Raw genomic sequence first — 21,162 nt, 5'->3', positions numbered from 1 at the left:
TTTAGTAAATAGTAGTTACATACATACAGATAAAGTAACTTTTAGTAAATAGTAGTTACATACATACAGATAAAGTAACTTTTAGTAAATAGTAGTTACATACATACAGATAAAGAACTTTTAGTAAATAGTAGTTACATACATACAGATAAAGAACTTTTAGTAAATAGTAGTTACATACATACAGATAAAGTAACTTTTAGTAAATAGTAGTTACATACATACAGATAAAGAACTTTTAGTAAATAGTAGTTACATACATGTTGCAGACTTGAGCAGTACAAGTATCAAATATAGATAATATGTGCATATTAACATTCAGGATAATGACACAATGAGTGGCAGTTTATTCAGTTTACCCTTCCTGGTAAGAAAAAAAAAAACTATTTCTAAAATTGGAGGCAAAAGAAATAGAAAAATAGAGAGAAAACTAGTCAGGGTTAGAGCAAAGACATAACCAGTGTGTTTTGAGGTAATTCTTGAGTTTGTTTTTGAATAAGGTTAGCGATGGTTATAAAGTCAGGTCTGCTGGGAGTGAGTTCCATGTTTTACCAACAGAGTTGGCAAATAGCGAGTCCCCAGCAGAGTGGTTGGATTTGACCATTTGAACTAGGAGTCTGGTGAATGAGCGGAGTGGGCAGTTGTTACTGTAGGGGCTGATTATATTTATTAGTGCAGGTGTATTTTCTGGCCGGTAAAGAACTCTATTGGCTACTATGAGTTGCTTGAACTGGAGTAGGTAAGGCAGTACTAAAACTTTTTTTTTTTTTTTTTACTATAACAGCAACTGACAAACAACAAGCCCTCTAACTAAAAACGGGGAATAACACACTTTTTACACAAAAAACACAGCAGGAAGATTAAGGGAAGCCCTATAAATTTAAAAAGGGAAAAAACGGGAAGGGAAGGACAAAATGGTCCAGAGGCCCTCTAACTTAAATGGACTTCAAGTACAGGAACTTATAACTACACTAAGAAGATTCAAAAACAAGCAATGTTATAGACAGAATTTGACTTCAAAGGTAAAAATAGATAAAAAAGAGATTAAAGACTTAGTTTGGAGCTGATTGACGTCCTCCATGCAGTGTTGCAAGTGAGATCTGAGGTATTTACCAGGTGCATCATGGGAAGAGTTTGAGCCCACGAGCTTGGTTAAAGTCCTCCAGCTAACAAACAGGCCGGGACTGATCCGATGCATCAGATCAAACCCTATCTGTATACTTCTACATGTAGACTTTGTTGCTTTTAAGATCTCAGGAGGCTTAGAATATTAGTTAGTATAGATCAAATACACACCTTACTTCACCATAAACTGGAAACAAAACAGTACATCACCACACAAGGAAAGAAGCCAGTGATTACCTTTATATTTTATTAAAATTATAGTCCAGACCAGTAGTAGATCCACAATGTAGTCCCATAAAACAGGTAAAATAAGTACACACTGGATCCAATAAAATCTGGTTAGCAGCAAATACAAAGCATAAAATGCAGACTCCTCTAGCGCCTCGGCTCTTCAGTCTTTACAGAGTATATCCCTACTTTCTTTTTGTATAAAAGTCAGTTTGTACCTGCTGTTATTTGTCTGAAGAAGTTTGGTCATTGAACCAGATGCAAAGTGTGGGACTGTGGTTTGTTCATCAACTTTTTATTAAAGAGCTGAATAGCTGAAGATTGCTGGGTGTTTGAGGTGCTTTTGTCCTGCATATTCGTTTTTCATATATTCTATCTTTAAATAGCATAATTACAAACAATTAACCAATCACAGACTTAAATTAATTAAAGAAAACATTCCCAACGACATTCTTAATTCATTCTATACAGAATTAAAGTGTTAAACTTCAGAATTAAGTAGATTCTAACTTCCAAAGTTGTCTTTTAATATCAAAGTCATGCATTTGTTTTACTTGCCCAAAATTGTAGCTTGTAAGCCTTGTATATTTCCACTGTGACATTCTTTAAAATGTGATGCAACAGGACTTTCTTCTTTGCCCTTCTTAACATCCCTAACATGTTCCTTCAACCTTTATTTGAAACTTCTTTTATTTTCCCCTATGAATACCTTACCACAGGGACATTTCAAACCATAAACTATTCCAGTACTGTCACAGGAAAATCTCCCTTTGCATGTAAAATGCTTTTCATTAATTTTGTCAAAACATTTTACTACATACTGGAAACAACTGCACTTTCCACAAGGGAAAGTACCTGTTGCACCTACCCTCAAACTCCTATGACTTACAGGCAGCTGAAACTTGCCATGCACCAAGAAATATCATACTTTTACCTTTTTAATAAGAAAACATGGGATACTCATTTGCTCTTATAAGGAATTTATTTTTTTCTAAAATACCCCAATGATATTTTACCAAATTTGTTAAAAGTTCTGTAAACACTGTATATTTGGTCACATAACATAAGTTTTGTTTATCCTGTTGATGCACTTTGCCTTGCATGCTGCAGCTGCTTTTAATGTAATTTTGTTGTACTACCCTTGTTTGTACTGAAGCAAAAGCCTCTGCTTTACTCTGTGGCCTTCCTGGAAAAGAGTAATTTCCTTAATGGAACAGAATAATTTCCGTAATGACAAACTTGTGGTATACTCAGAATAAAGTTTGAAATATACTGAATCATACCAAGAAATATCACGAGTGTTCGTTTATCTTCTGGTGGAGAAAATTGTATAGGTCAATATTGGATGTGAAAACATTAGATAAGCATAGCTGGAGAGAATGGAAAATGGTGTGCGATTTTCTAATGTTAAAAATAGAACAAGTATGATGCCAAGTGTAAAGATGCTGAATGCTGAAGACTGGCAATGTAGGAACATAAGTACAGATTTTTAGCATTCACAGAGAGAGCTGTCAAAGAAAAGAGGCTGTCACTAATTCTGATGACATCCCCCAGTGTCATCTGAACCCTCTCCTTCACCACAATTCCCAGACCATTTCTAGACTTGCCTATTCCTGAGTACTAGAGTCTGGATCCCAAGCCACAAGGCTTTGCTGCACTGCACCTCCAGCTTGTCTCCTGGATACAAATGATATCCAGCCTCTTCTTTACCGTCATGCTATCCACTTCTAAGCTACGTCCTTTCGTTGAGTCTACATGGAGTCTAGCAATTCTTAGTTCATGTTTAGCAGGTTGACGGGTTTTACGTCTCCACGTACCCCCCTGCTAATTTTATATATATATATATATATATATATATATATATATATATATATATATATATATATATATATACCATCCTCCAGATTGCACTACAGTGGGGAAAGAGCAAATTCCCTGATTCACACTGTACCACAATCTTGCATGCATGTAACAAGCTGGTATGTGTGGTCAGATGATTTTTGACCACACATGCTGCATTTTTTCATGGTCGACAAAAAATATATTCAAGCCAAAAGAACATAATGTATGTGTGTGTGTGTGTGTGTGTGTGTGTGTGTGTGTGTGTGTGTGTGTGTGTGTGTGTGTGTGTGTGTGTGTGTGTGTGTGTGTGTGTGTGTGTGTGTGTGTGTGTGTATATTTGTTTAATATGGGAACTTAACTGACTGCAGTAATTGTTGATCTATAATACATTGATTATCAGATACTGAATGCAACATATATCAATCTGCAAAGGATGGAAAAAATTATGATGGGGGCTGCACCCCTCACACCCCCTGCTAATTATATATACCAACTTTGACATTATACTACAGTAGGGAAAGGATATATTCCCTGAACCCCTCTGTACCATGATCCCATGGTGATAAAGTTAGTAATTTTCGATCATCTGATTTTCGATCAGCTGTACCAGCTTTTTCACTCTTCAGTGAAAAGCCCCATTGTGTGTGTGTGTGTGTGTATGTGTATATATATATATATATATATATATATATATATATATATATATATATATATATATATATATATACATATATATATATATATATATGTGTGTGTGTGTGTGTGTATGTACATATATATATATATATATATATATATATATATATATATATGTGTGTGTGTATGTATGTATATACACAACACACACACACACACACACACACACACACACACACACACACACACACACACACACACACATATGCGTGTGTGTGTATGTGTATACACTGTGCGAAAGCATGCATTATTTTATCTGATTATTTAAAATGAATTCTGTTTTAATCATGTCATAGTTTATTTATATATTTGAACATCTTGTAATTTTTAAATTTTTAGAATTATGGTTAACTTTCAAACACTCCACACAGATGTCTAGTTTCTTCAGTGGACTTTTACAGCTAGAATATTTACAAAACTTTTAGCTCTGACATCTGGTCTTCCTTTTGGAGTAGATCCTGATGCATGACAATTCTTCTTGGATACGTGACCAGCGGAGTGTCACTCTCTGCAGTGTGTTACTGGCACTGCTCTGAAAGTATTTGTTTTGTTGTGACAGTACTGATTGTTGTTTTTCCTGAAATGTCAACCTTGATAATTTTCTCTCATACAGATACCTGCATTTCCTTCTATTCAGCTATTTGTCTTCCTCACAAATAACACATGATTTTATTTCAGCTGTTTAATGGATTACTTCTGCTTTAGGATGTAAACTTTTCTCTGGTTTCCAAGTTCATACTTCCCTCTGGCTTATAAATGTGGTAGTCTTTTGTAATTTCTGTCAAATTAGGATTTCTGTCTTTGATGATTTATTTTAATCATTCCCTTTACTTTGTATTAAATAGTATTGCTGAAGATGGGAGTGTTCTTTTCAACATTTCAGCAATTAGCAATCGAGCAGAAGAGAGACCCTGTCAGAACAATATTCCAGTATTCCAAAATTGTGAGATGAGAGTCTTCACAAATTTTGCTACTAGTGTTTATTGTAACCTGATTGCTATATACCTGAATTCCCATTCATGCATAGATTCCTGAATTTTGTATTACAGACCATTGCAAACGGTGATAACATTGGGTATCTTTAGCCTTGAGAATGTGGGCTGTCATGACTTACTCGTAATTGTGTCTGTCAATTTGTTTATTGTGAGCAATCAGGAATAATATCCTATGCATATAATTCAGAGAGATTATTTTAATTGTAATAAATTATGTCCCAAATACTACCTAATACTGAGTGTGTGATCATCCCTTCCTATGTATTGTTATCAGGTTATGCATTGTATATGGCACATCTCTGATCTTCTTTTGTCTGAGTCATGTTTGAGTCAATATTTCTGCATAATGGACCATATCTCTTGCTGTTTTGGGACTTTACTATACCCAGATGTGATTCATGTACTATGAGTTACTATCTTATCCATTTTGACATTATAAAATTTATTTTAATTGTATTCTGCCAGATATTGTAGATATTGTATAACTTAAAAGATTTTCTTTGTACTACATGTACTGGATCTTTGTTTCCTAGTACTCCACTGAAAGGGACAGTTGTGCACAGCTGGACTTTCTCGGTCAACAAATGACAAATAAATAAATAAACAAGCAAATAAATAAATAAATAAATGTATTTTACGTAGCATTTGTATTCACAGTTGATTAAGATCTATATTTTGTCAGCTTGAGTATTATGCCCTAAACACAGTTTCTTATACAAAAGAAAATAAGACTGATTTTTTTTTTTACTTAACTGATGATGTTGTTCAGGGCAATCTTCAATTATAATACCTTTCAGGAATATATAAGTCAATATCAGAACATCCCTGAAATTATTTTACTTTTTATTTTGCATGGGAAACTGTGAAACTAGTCAAAGAACCTTTAGTTCTTCTAACATGTTCATGCTACCCCATTAAATATGCTCTATTCAACACATCAACAATATGTACTCCCTTGCCTGGTGTATACTTCAGTTTTAGATCATACATCTTTAGACTTTAGTAACACTAACGTCTAATCTTGTTTGTATGTCATGCAAAGACATTCAGAATATTTTTTTGCAAGGACTGGTAGTCAACTTTCACTTGAAATTGCTTATCATGATTATATTCATAGATGTGTTCATGGAATTTCTGTTAACTATTTGTTGTGATATCTACCTGTTTTAATGTATTACCATGTTCTGATTTACTTGACTCAATGATGTGTCCAGGTTTCTTGCATTGTGCATATTGATAGTAGTGGTTGGGGATTCATGGTAAGTCCTAGATGCAAACTCTGTAGAACCACATATTAATAAAGAAAAACTATCATATGTTCATAGGTATATAGTAGGCTAATGACCACCTTGGCCTTTATGACTCTAGCCATGCAATCCAACCCAATTGTGTTCCTATGTACTATAGGTGTTTATTAGGAGTGGTATGATAGTTACGAAGTTTCTGGAGGTTATGTGTGGGGAGTATATTAGTGTGGGAATTACTGTCTACCTATGTCCTTCACAGACATGGGGTAAGACCTGGGATGGATTTCTGTTTTCCCATCCACTGGTTAAGGTTTCAGTTAAAGGACTCTGCTCCACAAGGATGGGGAGCCTGTTCCAGACATGGGGATCCTCTGAGACACATATCTCTTTCACTAGCATGTCTTATTTATGCCACAAGGAAAATTTAAATCCTTGGATCTAGTGGTTCTAATGCTGTTTGTTTTGTGGAGGGGCAAAAGATCCATCAGTAAACAAAGTCAACTAATGTCCCAACTTAGGGAGATGCATACTTCTACATCTCTAAGTGGGTTGCTTGCATCACACAGCACTGGGATAAGGGAAAACTTTCTTATTCCCACTTTCCATGATCTTGATGAATTTAATTGATCACTTTGATATTAAACAGCATTTGCTGAAATGTACTCAATTAATCCAGTTTCAGTCAAAAGGCATTAATTAAAGACATATATTCATAGACTGGGACAGATCCTGGCACTCTTGTGCTGTTCATGTTATGTTTTGTGAGTACAGCTTTAATTTTCAGAGTATGTAGTAGTATGCAGTAGCATATCACTGGTGTACCATAGGCATCTTATGTCAGTAGCCTTGCAATGTGTTGTTGCTTACTGAACTTTTTTCCCCGCACCATTCCTATCTTTGCCTTTGTATAACTAGGCCAAATATTTGATGTACTCACTAACTAGTTAATATTTTGGACTTTTGGAATTAGGCATATACATGCTCTGCTATTGATTCATTTACACTGTTACTCTGACTTTCTAATTCCTTGTTTAAAAGACTTCTAACACTAAGAATTATGTTTGACTCTGTGTGCTTTTGTGTCTGAGTATATAGGATTTTATCATCAAACATCAAATGCTCCAAAGAGTGAATATGAAAAGGGCAATCTTTTTAAAGTGAATCTAAAAAGTTTAACAGAAAAAAACAGAAACCCAATGTTTGCATCCTATACTCCCTGCTAATTATATATACCAACTCTGAGATCATGCAGCAGCATGGAAAGAGCAAGTTCTCAGATGATGCTGTACCACAGTCTTGTACACAAAGATGATGCTGTACCACAGTCTTGTACACAAAGATGATGCTGTACCACAGTCTTGTACACAAAGATGATGCTGTACCACAGTCTTGTACACAAAGATGATGCTGTACCACAGTCTTGTACACAAAGATGATGCTGTACCACAGTCTTGTACACAAAGATGATGCTGTACCACAGTCTTGTACACAAAGATGATGCTGTACCACAGTCTTGTACACAAAGATGATGCTGTACCACAGTCTTGTACACAAAGATGATGCTGTACCACAGTCTTGTACACAAAGCAGCCGACAGGCTGAAAAACAAGGAAAAAAGAGCATTTGCTGTTCTGAACATTTGCACTTACAAACTGCAACTGTATATGTATGTATGTATATGTATGTATGTATGTGTGTGTTTGTGTGTGTGTGTGTGTATGTATGTGTGTGTCTGTGTGTGTGTGTGTGTCCATGTCTCTAAATATTTGCATGCACTGAGATGAATCACATTCTTAGTTGTATACCGATACATCGCTCTAATACAGACTATCCTTGATTTCTTCCACAAAAAAGAAAAATTCTCTTCTGAAGAGCTTACAAATGGATAATTTGGCATAAACAAAGTTGCCTGCTTTTCAGAATTTATAGCAGGGATATTCATGGTTATGAGCAACAGAGCTTGCATCAAGAAGTTACCATGAATCCCCACACCATATGTTCAACATGCAAAATATAAGATATATTCATAAGAAAGTTCAAGAAATTGTCTTAAAATCATCAAACACAATATCACTGCAGAATTCAATATACTTTTCCTATTCCCTCAGCAATATGTCTATAGTTGTAATCACTTACCCCCTGAACTTGAGAAGCATCAGTAGCCAGTCTTGTTGTTAATGCCCCTGGGCTATTATGGTGATCATCAAACCAACCAATTTCCTGTCCTAACATTGCTTGGAAACCAATCTTCCGTAACCGTCTTGTGAGACACTCACCAGATTTGGCAAAAGTATAACCCTGCAAAAATATTTCCAACATTTAGTAACCTGTACTTATAAAATGTAATTAAAATACGCTAATTATTTTAGAAAGTTGTTACCTGCAGAAATTGTGTGAATAATGAAACAACCCCAATAATGACAAACAACAAACAGACTCCATTAATTTGTCTCTTTTGTTCATCTTCATCAGGCAAAGAGAATGTCTGAAAAAATTTGAACCATATTATTTTTACATTAATGTCATCTAGAAAGCAATTGCATTTGAGTTAGACATATTTGCTATCAAGCACAATATTCCTTTTTACTAACTTAAATGTCACTTGATTAATAAAACAGTACAAATACATAATATATCACATTAATCATCCGATCAACTTAGAGTAGATTGCATAATATTCCATTAACTTAAAAATACTTAATGAGGAATGCAAGCTTTCTAATTTTACTTTACTAATCAACACTTGAAATGATCATGCTGGAAGATGAATAATATGAAATCTATGCAACAGCAACAGCATGTTGAATAGAAACTGCAGGGGTATTGTAGTTTTATAAATATATTTACTAACAGACAATAATTATTAATAATATTAAGACTAGATGAATGAAAGAGTATTATGTCCCATTCTGTGTACTCAGTAATTTACAGAAGAGTGAGTTTCAGAATTAAGGTCCTTTTTAATTTACTTGAAATAAATTATTGTAGAATGTTATCAGTAGTAAAATACTATTGGACAATTCATAATATCCATCTGCAGGAAAAAGAAAATCTACATCACAAATATTGTTTGTGAGTACCTTTATTTGAAAGACTAAACAGAATATAGCTAAACCAGTAAAATAAATACAGTGACATGTTGGATAATTATTTTTTCTGATTCGGAAAGGTAAATAATGAAGGCACAGTTAAACAATGAAAACCTTAAACTCATTTTGAACAACTGTAGTTAATTCAGTTCTTCTCTAGAGAGTGGATTCTAGTTTGAGTTATCCAGGATGATATCTTGTATATTATAAACTGACAAAAAGATCAGATTAAAAATGATATACGAGCCAATAAGGAATGTATAATGTACAAGGTTCATTAGTTCATAGGTTCATACAAGGACAATTGATCACTTAGATTAAAAGAAGTCTGGCCACTGCAATTTACTTACTCCCCTCATTCATAATGGAGTCAAGTACATGACCTGGGGTACGTTTTGGTTGCCCATCCACTCTTCTAATTTAAAAGAGATAATTTAATTTGCTTTGTTTCATATATAGTTATTGAAAGCAAGGCTTTTCTTAAAAAAAGTATAACAATGGATGAAAACACAGAGGAATATTAAATGACCATAAATATCCTTTATACACTATAGTGGTGGGAGCAGAAATTAAAAAAAGAACAGATTTCTGTCTTGATATTCATTTTAATGCTTGTTGGTTAGCTAGTATATTTCTAAGGCCGTGTCTTTTCTAGGTGTCTTGAAATATCAGTTTGTTATCTCTTAAACTTATACAAGATACCAAAGCAGCAAAGATTTCAATAGCAAATTCCCACCTTATCTCCACCCTACTTTATGCCTCTCCAATATATACCAACCTAAGGCAATGCGATCTAAACAAGCTAGAGACCTGCTACAACAAAATCTCCAAATTCGCCACAGGGGCATCCTACCGTAGTCACCACTGTCTCTCACTTGCTGAACTGAGCTGGCTTGAACTCCCTCACCTCCTTCAATGGTATCAACTCTCACTCGCCCACAAACTAGTAAACCATTCACTAAATGTCCCATCCCTCCAGAATCTACTCCAGCCCTATCGCACCACCAGACCACTAAGATCCAGCAACAAAAATCACTTGCAGATCACTAAAGCCAATAACTCTGCTGGTGAAGCACTATTCTCTTGCACCATAGCCAAATTATGGAACTCCCTCCCACCCACAATTACCTCCATACCATCATGCGCCCACTTCAAAACTTTACTAAAAGCGCCCCTAAAAACATGCTGGCTATGCCCTTGCAACTCCTACTCAAATATCACCCACCCCATCCAACCACTATCTTTCTTTCCACTCCACTAATTACCTTGATTATAGCAAGCTCAGATGCTCATAAGCCAGTACTTATTATACAGCAGGAACTTCTTCTTGTAACATTTGTTAATGTCTGTTATGTACTTCACAGATAAAGATTCTAGTTGTCTACTGATGTACTATGTTCTTCATCTGTTAATATGTTGTAAGTAATTGCTATGTAAATTGTTAATCGCTATGTAATCCAATGTAACTACTGTCTGTTTATTTTAACTGTGGAGCTTTTCTCCCCGGGCCTCCGCTGAAAATGGACCTATGTCCAGTCGGACACTCCCGGTCAACAAATATAAATAAATAAATATAAAATAAAATAAAGATACTTAATCAGTGCACCATGTCCACATGTTTCCATGCTTATCTAGATTGGTGTGATTTCACCTATCGTATACATATCATCCTTTTGATTGATGCAATTTCCCCTATCGTATACATATCATCCTTTCAATTGGTGCAATTTCCCCTATTGTATACATATCATTCTTTCGATTGGTGCAATTTCCCCTATCGTATACATATCATCCTTTCAACTGGTGCAATTTCCCCTATCGTATACATATCATCCTTTTGATTGGTGCAATTTCCCCTATTGTATACATATCATCCTTTCGATTGGTGCAATGTCCCCTATCGTATACATATCATCCTTTTGATTGGTGCAATGTCCCTATTGTATACATATCATCCTTTCGATTGGTGCAATTTCCCCTATCGTATACATATCATCCTTTCGATTGGTGCAATTTTCCCTATCGTATACATATCATCCTTTCGAATGGTGCAAATGTCCCCTATCGTATACATATCCTTTCGATTGGTGCAATTTCCCCTATTGTATACATATCATCCTTTCGATTGGAGCAATTTCCCCTATCGTATACATATCATCCTTTCGACTGGAGCAATTTTCCCTATCGTATACATATCATCCTTTCCATTGGAGCAATTTCCCCTATCGTATACATATCATCCTTTTGATTGGAGCAATTTCCCCTATCGTATACATATCATCCTTTCCTTTAATTGTTCTTTCTTGCTCTTTTCCTTTCATTTACCAATTTACTTAAAATTAACACGAGCATCAACAACAGCTCTTGAAGGATTATAATAAATGAAAGACATTAAAGAATTCTATACAGTAAGTCAATGCCCACAAATGTTTTAATGCACAGGTAAAATGCCTACAGTTTTGTTAAGCATTTGTGAAATGGTTTGCTAGATAAATTGTTAGAATATGAGCACAAAGATGGTATTCACAGTCTATAAAAATATGTGATGAAAATCTATAAAGTAGTTCCTTTTAGGGTTGTAGTTCATTTATCTGAGAATTGCTTTAATTTAGTGCAGATTTTGCTGCGTGATTCACTAAGTACTCTTTTCGCTCTGTTACACTATAGTTGACTCATGTACTGTTGGCTATAGCACAAGGGTTTGTTCTTCTCTTGGGTCATAGTTGTTCAGCTGTGGAATTAATAATATTTTTGTAAGTGGATTAATATGAAAGGACATGTTAGTAGTTTTGGTACATTCATTGTCATAGTATTTTTGTGTATGTGATACAAAAGAATGCAATGTGTGTTTATTTTGTTATTGCATGGAATGTTTTGTGTCTTTTCTATGGTTGTAGTATTTATGGTAGGGTAGATGTTGAAATGATGACAAAAGGAAATTATCTTTCCATTTTTGTTCAGATGAGTTTTAGTAGTACAGCTTTTTGACTGTGTGCATTGTCAATATATATATTTTTTGATGTAGTGAAGGTCAGTGAAATATATTGTCAACGCACAGTAATATAATCCCTCAAATCTCCAATAAAGTAAGTTCTCTGGTGAGGTCACAGCATGTTTTTTTTTTTTTAGATCCCTTTTGGATATTTATACTGCAAATTCTAGAAAAAACGTCACTTGTTTAAAAAATACTTTTAGTTTTTGGCATGGCAATAGCAAAAATGTTAGAATTAGTGAAGTACAGCTGGGATTGAATGGTATCTTCTTCTTTTGGCTGTTCCTGTTAGGGGTCGCCACAGCAGATCACCCGTTCCCATTTCTTCCTGTCCTCTGCATCTTGCTCTGTCACACCAACCACCTGCATGTCCTCTCTCACCACATCCATAAACCTTATCTTAGGCCTCCCTCTTTTCCTGTTACCTGACAGCTTCATCCTTAGCATCTTTTTCCCAATATACTCTGCATCCCTACTCAGCACATGTCCAAACCAATGTAATCTTGCCTCTCTGGCTTTGTCTCCAAACCTTCCAACCTGGGCTGACCCTCTAATATAGTTATTCCTAATCCTGTCCATCCTCATCACACCCAGTGCAAATCTTAACATCTTTAACTCTGCCACGTCAAGCTCTGACTCCTGCCTTTTTGTCAATGCCACTGTCTTCAACCCATATAACATAACTGGTTTCACTACCCTCTTGTAGACCTTCCCTTTCACTCTTACTGGTACTCGTCTGTCACAAATCACTCCCGACATTCTTCTCCACCCACTCCATCCTGCCTGTACTCTCTTCTTCACCTCTCTTCCACACTCACCATTACTCTGAACTGATTCCAAGTACTTAAACTCATTCACCTTCCCCACCTCTATTCCATGCATCCTCACCATTCCTCTATCCTCCCTCTCATTCACACACATATATTCTGTCTTAGTCCTGCTGACCTTCATTCCTCTTCTCTCTAGAGCATATCTCCACCTCTCCAGGGTCTCCTCCACCTGTTCCCTGCTCTCACTACAGATCACAATGTCATCTGCAAACATCATAGTCCATGGGGACTCCTGTCTGATCTCGTCTGTCAACCTGTCCATCACCATTGCAAATAAGAAAGGGCTCAGAGCTGATCCTTGATGTAATCCCACCTCCAACTTAAACGCATCCGTCACTCCCACCGCAGACCTCACCACTGTCACACTACCCTCGTACATATCCTGTACCACTCTTACATACTTCTCTGACACTCCTGACTTCCTCATACAATACCACAACTCCTCTCTAGGCACCCTGTCATATGTTTTCTCTAAATCCACAAAGACACAATACAAGTCCTTCTGACCTTCTCTGTACTTCTCCATCAACACTCTCAGAGCAATGGAATAGTGCTGGTATTTACTCTGAGTTCCATGAGAAGGACTGAATGTGTCAGGAAGATGTCAAGTCAAAAATCAACCTTAGATCTGTTTCATGTTTTCACTGTTTTGCTTGTCCCTTGATAATTCAGGGTGTAGTAGACTGCATTGTATGTAATTTATACATTCATAATGTAATTGTTGAAAGTAAGGCAACAATCTTCACAAAATAGATAAACATAGAGATGCGTGTATTGGCACAGCACAGAATTTAGTGTCAGAAGTACATTAATGAATGTTCAAATCATTAGTGGTCTCTTAATCTAAACAATGTATTTTAATATGTGTTCATTACTCTGATACTCCCTAAAGTTAAAGATATTATTTGGTTGTGAATGGTTATGCACTTGTTAGCTGACACTATATCTGCTCACGGGCCAATCTCAAGGATTCAGAAAGGCTTATAGTAATAGAAAAGCCTTCACTCAGAATGTTTCTGCATTGCAGTAAGACATTCTGATTCAGAGACTACTCCCCCCTTACGTTTTTCTCTTGGTGATAACATAACATGGATAATGGTCTTACTAGGGAAGCTAAAGCAGCAGTCTTGGGGAGCAGCTAATACTGATTAGTATTGTGTTGTCCCACAGAAATGGTGGCAACTCAGGATTAACTCAGAAATTCAGAGAATTGTTCCGTTGAGTTATTTCCTGTAGGAGGAAAAATGAAATGCTGTCTTAGCATTCACTGATTCTCCCATATGGGATTGGTTGTGATACAGGTAAGTATAGCAGAGCCATGGATATGTGTTTGTGTGCATGTGCATAGGCTGTGTGTATGTGTGTGTGTGTGTGTGTGTGTGTGTGTGTGTGTGTGTGTGTCTGTGTGAGTGCATATGTCTGTGTGTGTGTGTGTGTGTGTGTGTGTGTGTGTGTGTGTGTGTGTGTGTGTGCGTGCATGTGTGTGTGTTGGCGGATGGCTGTGGGTATATCTTACATGGTCATAATCAATTGTAATTTAAATTAACCTCTATTATGTCAATGTACTTTGGTCATCAAAAGAGATGTTCTACAGTTGTGTAAGACAACACAATTATAGACCTTGGAGAATATGCCCTTTCTCCAGAGACTTTGCAATCTCAGGGTTGGAATAAATAACTAGCAGGGAGTGTGGTGGCAAATTTAGTCTTGCTGCTTTGCATTGACTTCAGTGATTTCAGCGTGGTTCAAGTGTTTTTGTTTATATATTTGTTTGCTTCTGTTACCACTTGATTTACTGTTAGTTCAACCATTTTATTTTTACCTATGGTAGGATAATCCCCAGCCTACAATAAATTTGAAATCCTAGTCATGTAAATCTGTAATGCCAGCTGTTATTAGGACATGGAATATCAAAACCTTCATTGAATGTTTTGAATTGTTCATAGGTTCATAGGTAGATACTAGGCTATTGGCCCTAGGGTCTATATAAGCCTAGCCAAAAAGGTACCCTGGCTTTGTCTCAGATAAGATCTGAACCCTAATATGAGACCACTAATTTATGACTAGTTTTTTACAAAGTTATCCCAGAATTTGCTGGCAGCTGATACTATTTCCAGTTCCTTTGGTGATTGCTCACTTGTGTCTGTAGTTTGGACAATATGCCAGCCATATCTTAATCTTCAGCCTAAGATGGATTTGATCCATTATCCTGACGAGTCTGATATGCAAAGCTACGGAATGCATCATCATGGACCTAATAAACAAGGATATAGGGAATCTCCAAACTCTGGATCCTACACAGTTTGGTTTTGTGAAGGGAAGATCATGCCTGCTTAACTTGGTAGACTTCTTTGAGTCAGTCACCAGAGCTGTGGATGAAGGTAAGGTGGTTCATACAGCCTATCATGATCTGGTCAAGGCCTTTGATACCATTTCCCACTCAGGAATAATAGAAAAACTTACCAAGCTAGGCATCAACCCCTATATCACTAGGTGAGTTGCAAACTGCCTCACAGATAGAAACCACATTGTGAAAGTAGCTAACGCCAAGTCAGACTGCCGAACAGTCTCCCACAGGGTTCGGTCCTGAGTCCTCTCCTGTTTGGTATCTATGTCTCTGAAGTCCAGGCCAACATGAAGGGACTCTGGTTGACAACGTTCGCAGATGATTGCAAGTTGCGAGCTATTATTAACTCTCCAAGTGATGTTGACATCCTACAGAAAGGCCTCAATGAGACCAACAGCTGGTGTCAGAACCATGGCTTTAAGCTCAATGCCAAAAAATGTGTCTTCATCCCCTTTGGGAAAAAACAGATTCCCTTGAATTACCACATTGATGGTAGTCCACTGAACACAGAAGGTGTTATAAGAGATATGGGAACACAGGTTGACTGCACCCTCTCTTTTGACCACCACGTTGCCACTGTGGGCAGAAAGTCCTTCTATGTGGCACATCTCATTACTAATGGTTTTGCATCCAGGAAGAAAGAAGTAATTTTCTCCCTCTACTCATCCCTCATTAGGCCAGTCATCGAGTACAATGCCCCATTTGGCATGTACCTCACTAGACACCTGCAACAATTGGAGAGGCCACAAAAGTACCTCACAAAGAGGATCCTAGGCTTTAAACACTTTTCCTATATGGACAGACTCAAAAAACTCCAACTATTCTCTGTCTCATGTCTCCTACTTAGAGGTGATCTCTGCTTGACTTATAAAGCCATGTCTGACCCAGCTCTGTTAGAAATGCTACATCTAAAGAAATCCCAATCCCTCCACACCACACGCTCCAGAGACCTCAACCTCATTACCACAATCAACAGAACATGCTGGAGGGACAGGTTCATAGCCTAGAGACTGTCCATGCTATGGAATAGATTTCCCATACATGTCAAGCAGTGCACCTCACTGGCCCTCTTCAAGAGAAATCTTGATGAGTGGATGGGAAATAAAAAATTCTCACTGGGGATCATTCCAGTGGCTCTACTCGACAGAGGCACTAGGAACTAAGATTGGGTGACACAATGCCAGGGTAATCCTATGGGCTAGGCTTGTAAAGGCTCCAGGGTCATTAGCCTAGTACGCACCTATGAAACTAAATATAATGTTCATAAATGTAAACTTGTTAATACAGTTTGATTGTTTTTATATAAATGTAAATTTGCCTATGTCACAAGTGATAATTCAGTCAAGGTGTTCAAAAAAAGCCCCTATTCCCTTGAAGCAAGCACTTCTCTGTGGTCCCCAGTGTCTGTAAAGCAACTTGTCAAGTCAGACAGTAGACAAGAGACGACAGTCAATGTTAACTGGAGTTTTTTTTTTTTTTTGCAGGCCAATATCTAAGCATAAGACTTACACATCTTAAAAAAAAAAAAAAACAGTGCAACATAAACTGAAGAACACACATCCAGAAGTACTTAATTGATACATTTTTGAATGAAATGTCTTGAAAAAGTAATGTTGTTTTGACTTTTGTCAGTAAACATCAAAAGGAAGGAAGATTAAAAAATGTGTGTATGTAAGGACAAAGGAAAAACAATTCTCATACCCCAAGAATCTGACTGAATAGAAGAGCATACAGGGGATTAACTGCTCCATTCACTGAGGCTCCAAGTGCTCCCACCAACATGTATGGCCATTCAGGAGCGTTATACTTTAAAATTCGAGTGACAGGTGCAGGTTCAATATGTTCATCTTCTTCTGCTGTTACCTGCAATTAAAAGAAACAGATGTGGCATGTTTCTGCTGGACACGGTAAACCAAAAAAAGATTCCTTTTAAAAATGTTCATTGAATAAGGGAGTGCATTAACTCTATATAATCCAATCCATTAAATAAGAAAAAAATTGCACTTTATTCATCTGGTTTTACTGTATTTGTGTTTCCTCCCGCTTTATTTTGCTTTTGCTTCTTCTTATAAGTACTCAGTTGTATTTATTCTGCTGCATTTATTACTGCTTGGTAGTAGCCTGATTAAATTGTAACTGTTATTCTAAGTATTTTGGTTTTAGCACTTGGGCTTCATACCGGTTGTTTTACATTAAGAAGGTTTGTGATCTGCACTGTTGTGGCAGGACAGGTAGCTTACATCCTTCTAAGCTGGGAATTGCTGATTGAAGGCTCAGTGTTTGTTATTCTAAATGTGTATTAGTTCTGGTTTAAACGCTTGAGCTTCAGGCCAGTTATTCTACATTAAGAAGGTTTGTGGTCTGCATTCTTGTGGGAGGAGAGGCTGGATTCTGCCTTTCTGAGCTGGGAATTTCTGGTCACAGGCTTATTGTGCCTGCTTATTTGAACTGTTTCTTTCTGAAATTGGTGCGCCTTGTTGCTGTAGCATAGACCAGATTCAGGACTGCTGAATCTAGCTTTGTTTGTATAACTTGAGCACTGATCCAGACCATGTTTTTTTTTTGGAGAAGGTTTCCCTGCACCCTAGTGGCAGGAGTGTGCAGTTAGATATTGTCTGATTGAAGACTGCTGGAACAGGGCTCAGTTTTTAGCTTTTTGCTGCTTAAATGGGTAACTTGTTTAAATCAGTTTGTTCGTTTTCTAGTGTTTTATATATATATATATATATATATATATATATATATATATATATATTTATATAAATTGCAGTTTATTCATCTGCTTTTACTATTTTTTTGTGTTTCTTCCTACTTTATTACTAGGGACATTGACTACAACTCTGATCTGATATATATAACAATAAGTATCATTTTCTGTGCATTTAAAGGGTTTTTTGATTGTATCTGTTTTATTTTCTGAAAAAAAAAACTTGTTTCCTACTTTTCTAAGCTAGTATAGTCCAGTTTTCAGGTTAGTGCTGAATTCAGGGCTATTACAAATCTCTGTGTTTGCCCATACCTTACTTGGATAGAAGGAAGTTTCTCTGTTCACTTGTGAGAGAGGGGAGCTTTGAGCAGCCTATCTGTCCCTGGAGGAGTGGTTTCAGCCCAGAAAATAGTAGTTTATTGGCCATTTTGGGCTAATTTCTATCTCTTTCATTTCCCTGCTATAAAAACCACATTTGCCCAGTATTGTGCTGGTTAGCTAGGGTATAACTATTCCCAAATCCACAAAGTCTCCTCTTCAATTTTTCCCTTGGAACTAGACAAACTTTCAACTTAAGCACTCAAGCCATTCATTTCTCAGCCCGGCCCTTGCTCAAAACTCATAGCAAGCACTTATAAACCATAGCACTAGACCCCCCCACTATACTGTACAGAAGGACAAGGTTCTCTATTTGACCTTACCAGCCATTCAGTAAAACAGTTCACCATACCTATCCAGGCATGTCCAAAGGGCAATTTCAGGTGCACTTTCCAGTCCAACTGGGGAATCTGGGCATTTTGAGACAATGTTACAACTGTCTCATGTACACAGACAACCCTCTCCTCCTACCACCAAACACTAATACATGTGAGAGATGCAATTATACAGCCAAACTGATGGCTAAGCACTCTCAACCCAAGACTGGATCAGACAGTCAAGAAGAGAAGGGAAATACTTGCATCACACCACCAGTCTCACATAGACCCATTAAACCAGCACCGGCAAAAACACCATATAAATACACAAAAACATACTTGGAGGCTCTAAATAAAAATCTGCAAAAGCATCAGAGACCTCCAAAGCAGACATCCAATCAGTCTCCACTCCTCAACACAAACCATGAAACACATACTTCACAAAACCAGTGTGCCACACAACCACAGTCCTTAAGGCAAAATAACATACCCAACATGCTAGTAATAGGTGACTCTATAGTCAGGCACACTGACGTCCCACTGACTAGGCTGAATAAGGAGAAGGTTACTGTTAGCTACCTGTCAGCTGCCAGGATCCACCACATAACACAAGCACTCAGGTCACTTCAGAACAAGTACAACTACGACTCTGTCATTGTCCATGTTGGTGTGAATGACCTGAGCCGTACCTCCCTGGACTACATGAAAAGTGACATGGAAGAGCTCTCTGATCACGTAGCCCAGGCCGGTATGACCATAACCCTGAGTAGCATCCTGCCCTCACCAAGAATGATACAGAGGTATAAAGAAAAAACGATCAATTTCAACAATTGGCTAAGTTTCTGGTGTCATTCAAAGGGAATCCAGTGTCTGCCCACCTGGGATGATATGCTCGACAAGGCATGCTGCTTCGCTAGAGACGGCTTGCACCTGTCACCCTTAGGCTTTCAAATACTGACCAAGGTTCTTGCCACCCCCATAGTGCCTTTTTTAGGCAATGCTCAAAAGACAACCCCACTGCAGTAAATAGCACAAGTAAAAGAAACAGAGGGTAATACTACTCAATACCAGAAGACTAAACCTCAAAATGCATGCACTTGAGGTACTCCTCAGTATGGAGAAAATCAATATATGTGCAGTACAGAAACCTGGTTTAAGGCTTCACAGAGCACCCCAGCACTACCAGGTTACAACTCATACCATACATTTCAGCCATAGAACCCGGACCGAAATACAAAAGGTGGAGACTTATCCATATTCATCAAGTATACCCACACCTCCAGGTTAGTGGCACAGCACGATGCTTCAGAGATCATCCAAGTGCAACTAACAATGAGCAAAACTGCAAGTCAAATTGTAGCTTGCTACAGATCACCCACCATGTCCCAGGACCCCCATTCTGCATTTCTGGAAACACTGGGAAACATAAAGGTCCTACCAAACACCCTAATATGGGGTGATTTCAATTGCCCAAACATTAACTGGGAGAACTACTCAAGTACTAACTCCCTTGCCCAACATTTCCTAGAATTTATAAACTCAAACGTCCTGGTTCAACTGATCAACACTCCCACCAGAGGTGACAACATATTGGGCCTGGTCATCACCAACATGGGCAACCGGTGTTCCACACCGGAGGTCAACCCCTCGCTGGTTAGATCTGACCATAAACAAATCACTTTGGATATCCACATCCCCCCCCCCCCCAGACAAGGAAACCACAGTGAAAAACTTTTCAAAAGCAAACTTCATGTTACTTAAGACTGACATGGAAAGTTTCAAAGCCCCCATGCTAAAGGATAACACTGTCCAAGCTGCAAAATCCTTTACTAATGCATTCTACGGGCCCCTACAAGAATGCATGGATCATGCTATGCCAAGCAAAACCAAGACTCACTCCTCCAAGAAAAGGAAAGCCGTCTGGTGGACCCCTGCCATAAACAAGATATACAATAGAAGGAGAAAACTAGTACAGAAAAGAGTAAAAACCAAGAAGGGAAGACATCCCTGATAATTATCAGTAAGAAATAGCGATCTCTCATAAAATCATCCAAGGCAAGCTTTGAAAGAAAAATTGCCAAGGACTCCAAAGATAACCACAAGGCATTCTTTAGCTATGTCAAGAATCTAAGTGGCAATGCTCAGATCTGCTCGGAGTTAGTGCAGAATGGCACAAAATGCACTGAAACGACCGATATCGCCAACATCCTGGAAGACAGGTTCAGTGCAAATGTCACCCCCCTTTCACCCCCAAAAGGGCCCATAACCATACCAGAAGAATGTAGAGCCCCTGAAATCACAGACACTCAGGTTAAAGCTGCCCTCTCCAAAGCCAAATACAGCATCAATGGGACTGGATGGTGTCCCAG

At 37.6% G+C, this 21,162-nt stretch overlaps 1 protein-coding gene across 1 annotated transcript in view; it reads right to left on the bottom strand.

Annotated features, from left to right (window-relative positions):
• Window positions 1-21,162, bottom strand: part of ABCB11 (ATP binding cassette subfamily B member 11) — a 991,743-nt gene that overhangs the window by 157,532 nt on the left and 813,049 nt on the right. Inside the window, exons 20-22 of the mRNA XM_044075586.1 lie at window positions 17,093-17,254; window positions 8,514-8,618; window positions 8,270-8,431 (exon numbers count right to left, since the gene is read on the bottom strand). Coding sequence (XP_043931521.1) covers window positions 8,270-8,431; window positions 8,514-8,618; window positions 17,093-17,254 — 429 coding nt within the window. The remainder of the gene's footprint in view (window positions 1-8,269; window positions 8,432-8,513; window positions 8,619-17,092; window positions 17,255-21,162) is intronic.

This window comes from Protopterus annectens, chromosome 6.part1 (genome assembly GCF_019279795.1).
Source record: "Protopterus annectens isolate FY-2018-M chromosome 6.part1, PAN1.0, whole genome shotgun sequence".
NCBI classification, from domain to species: Eukaryota; Metazoa; Chordata; order Ceratodontiformes; family Protopteridae; genus Protopterus; species Protopterus annectens.
This window is presented reverse-complemented; position numbering and strand designations above follow the sequence as displayed.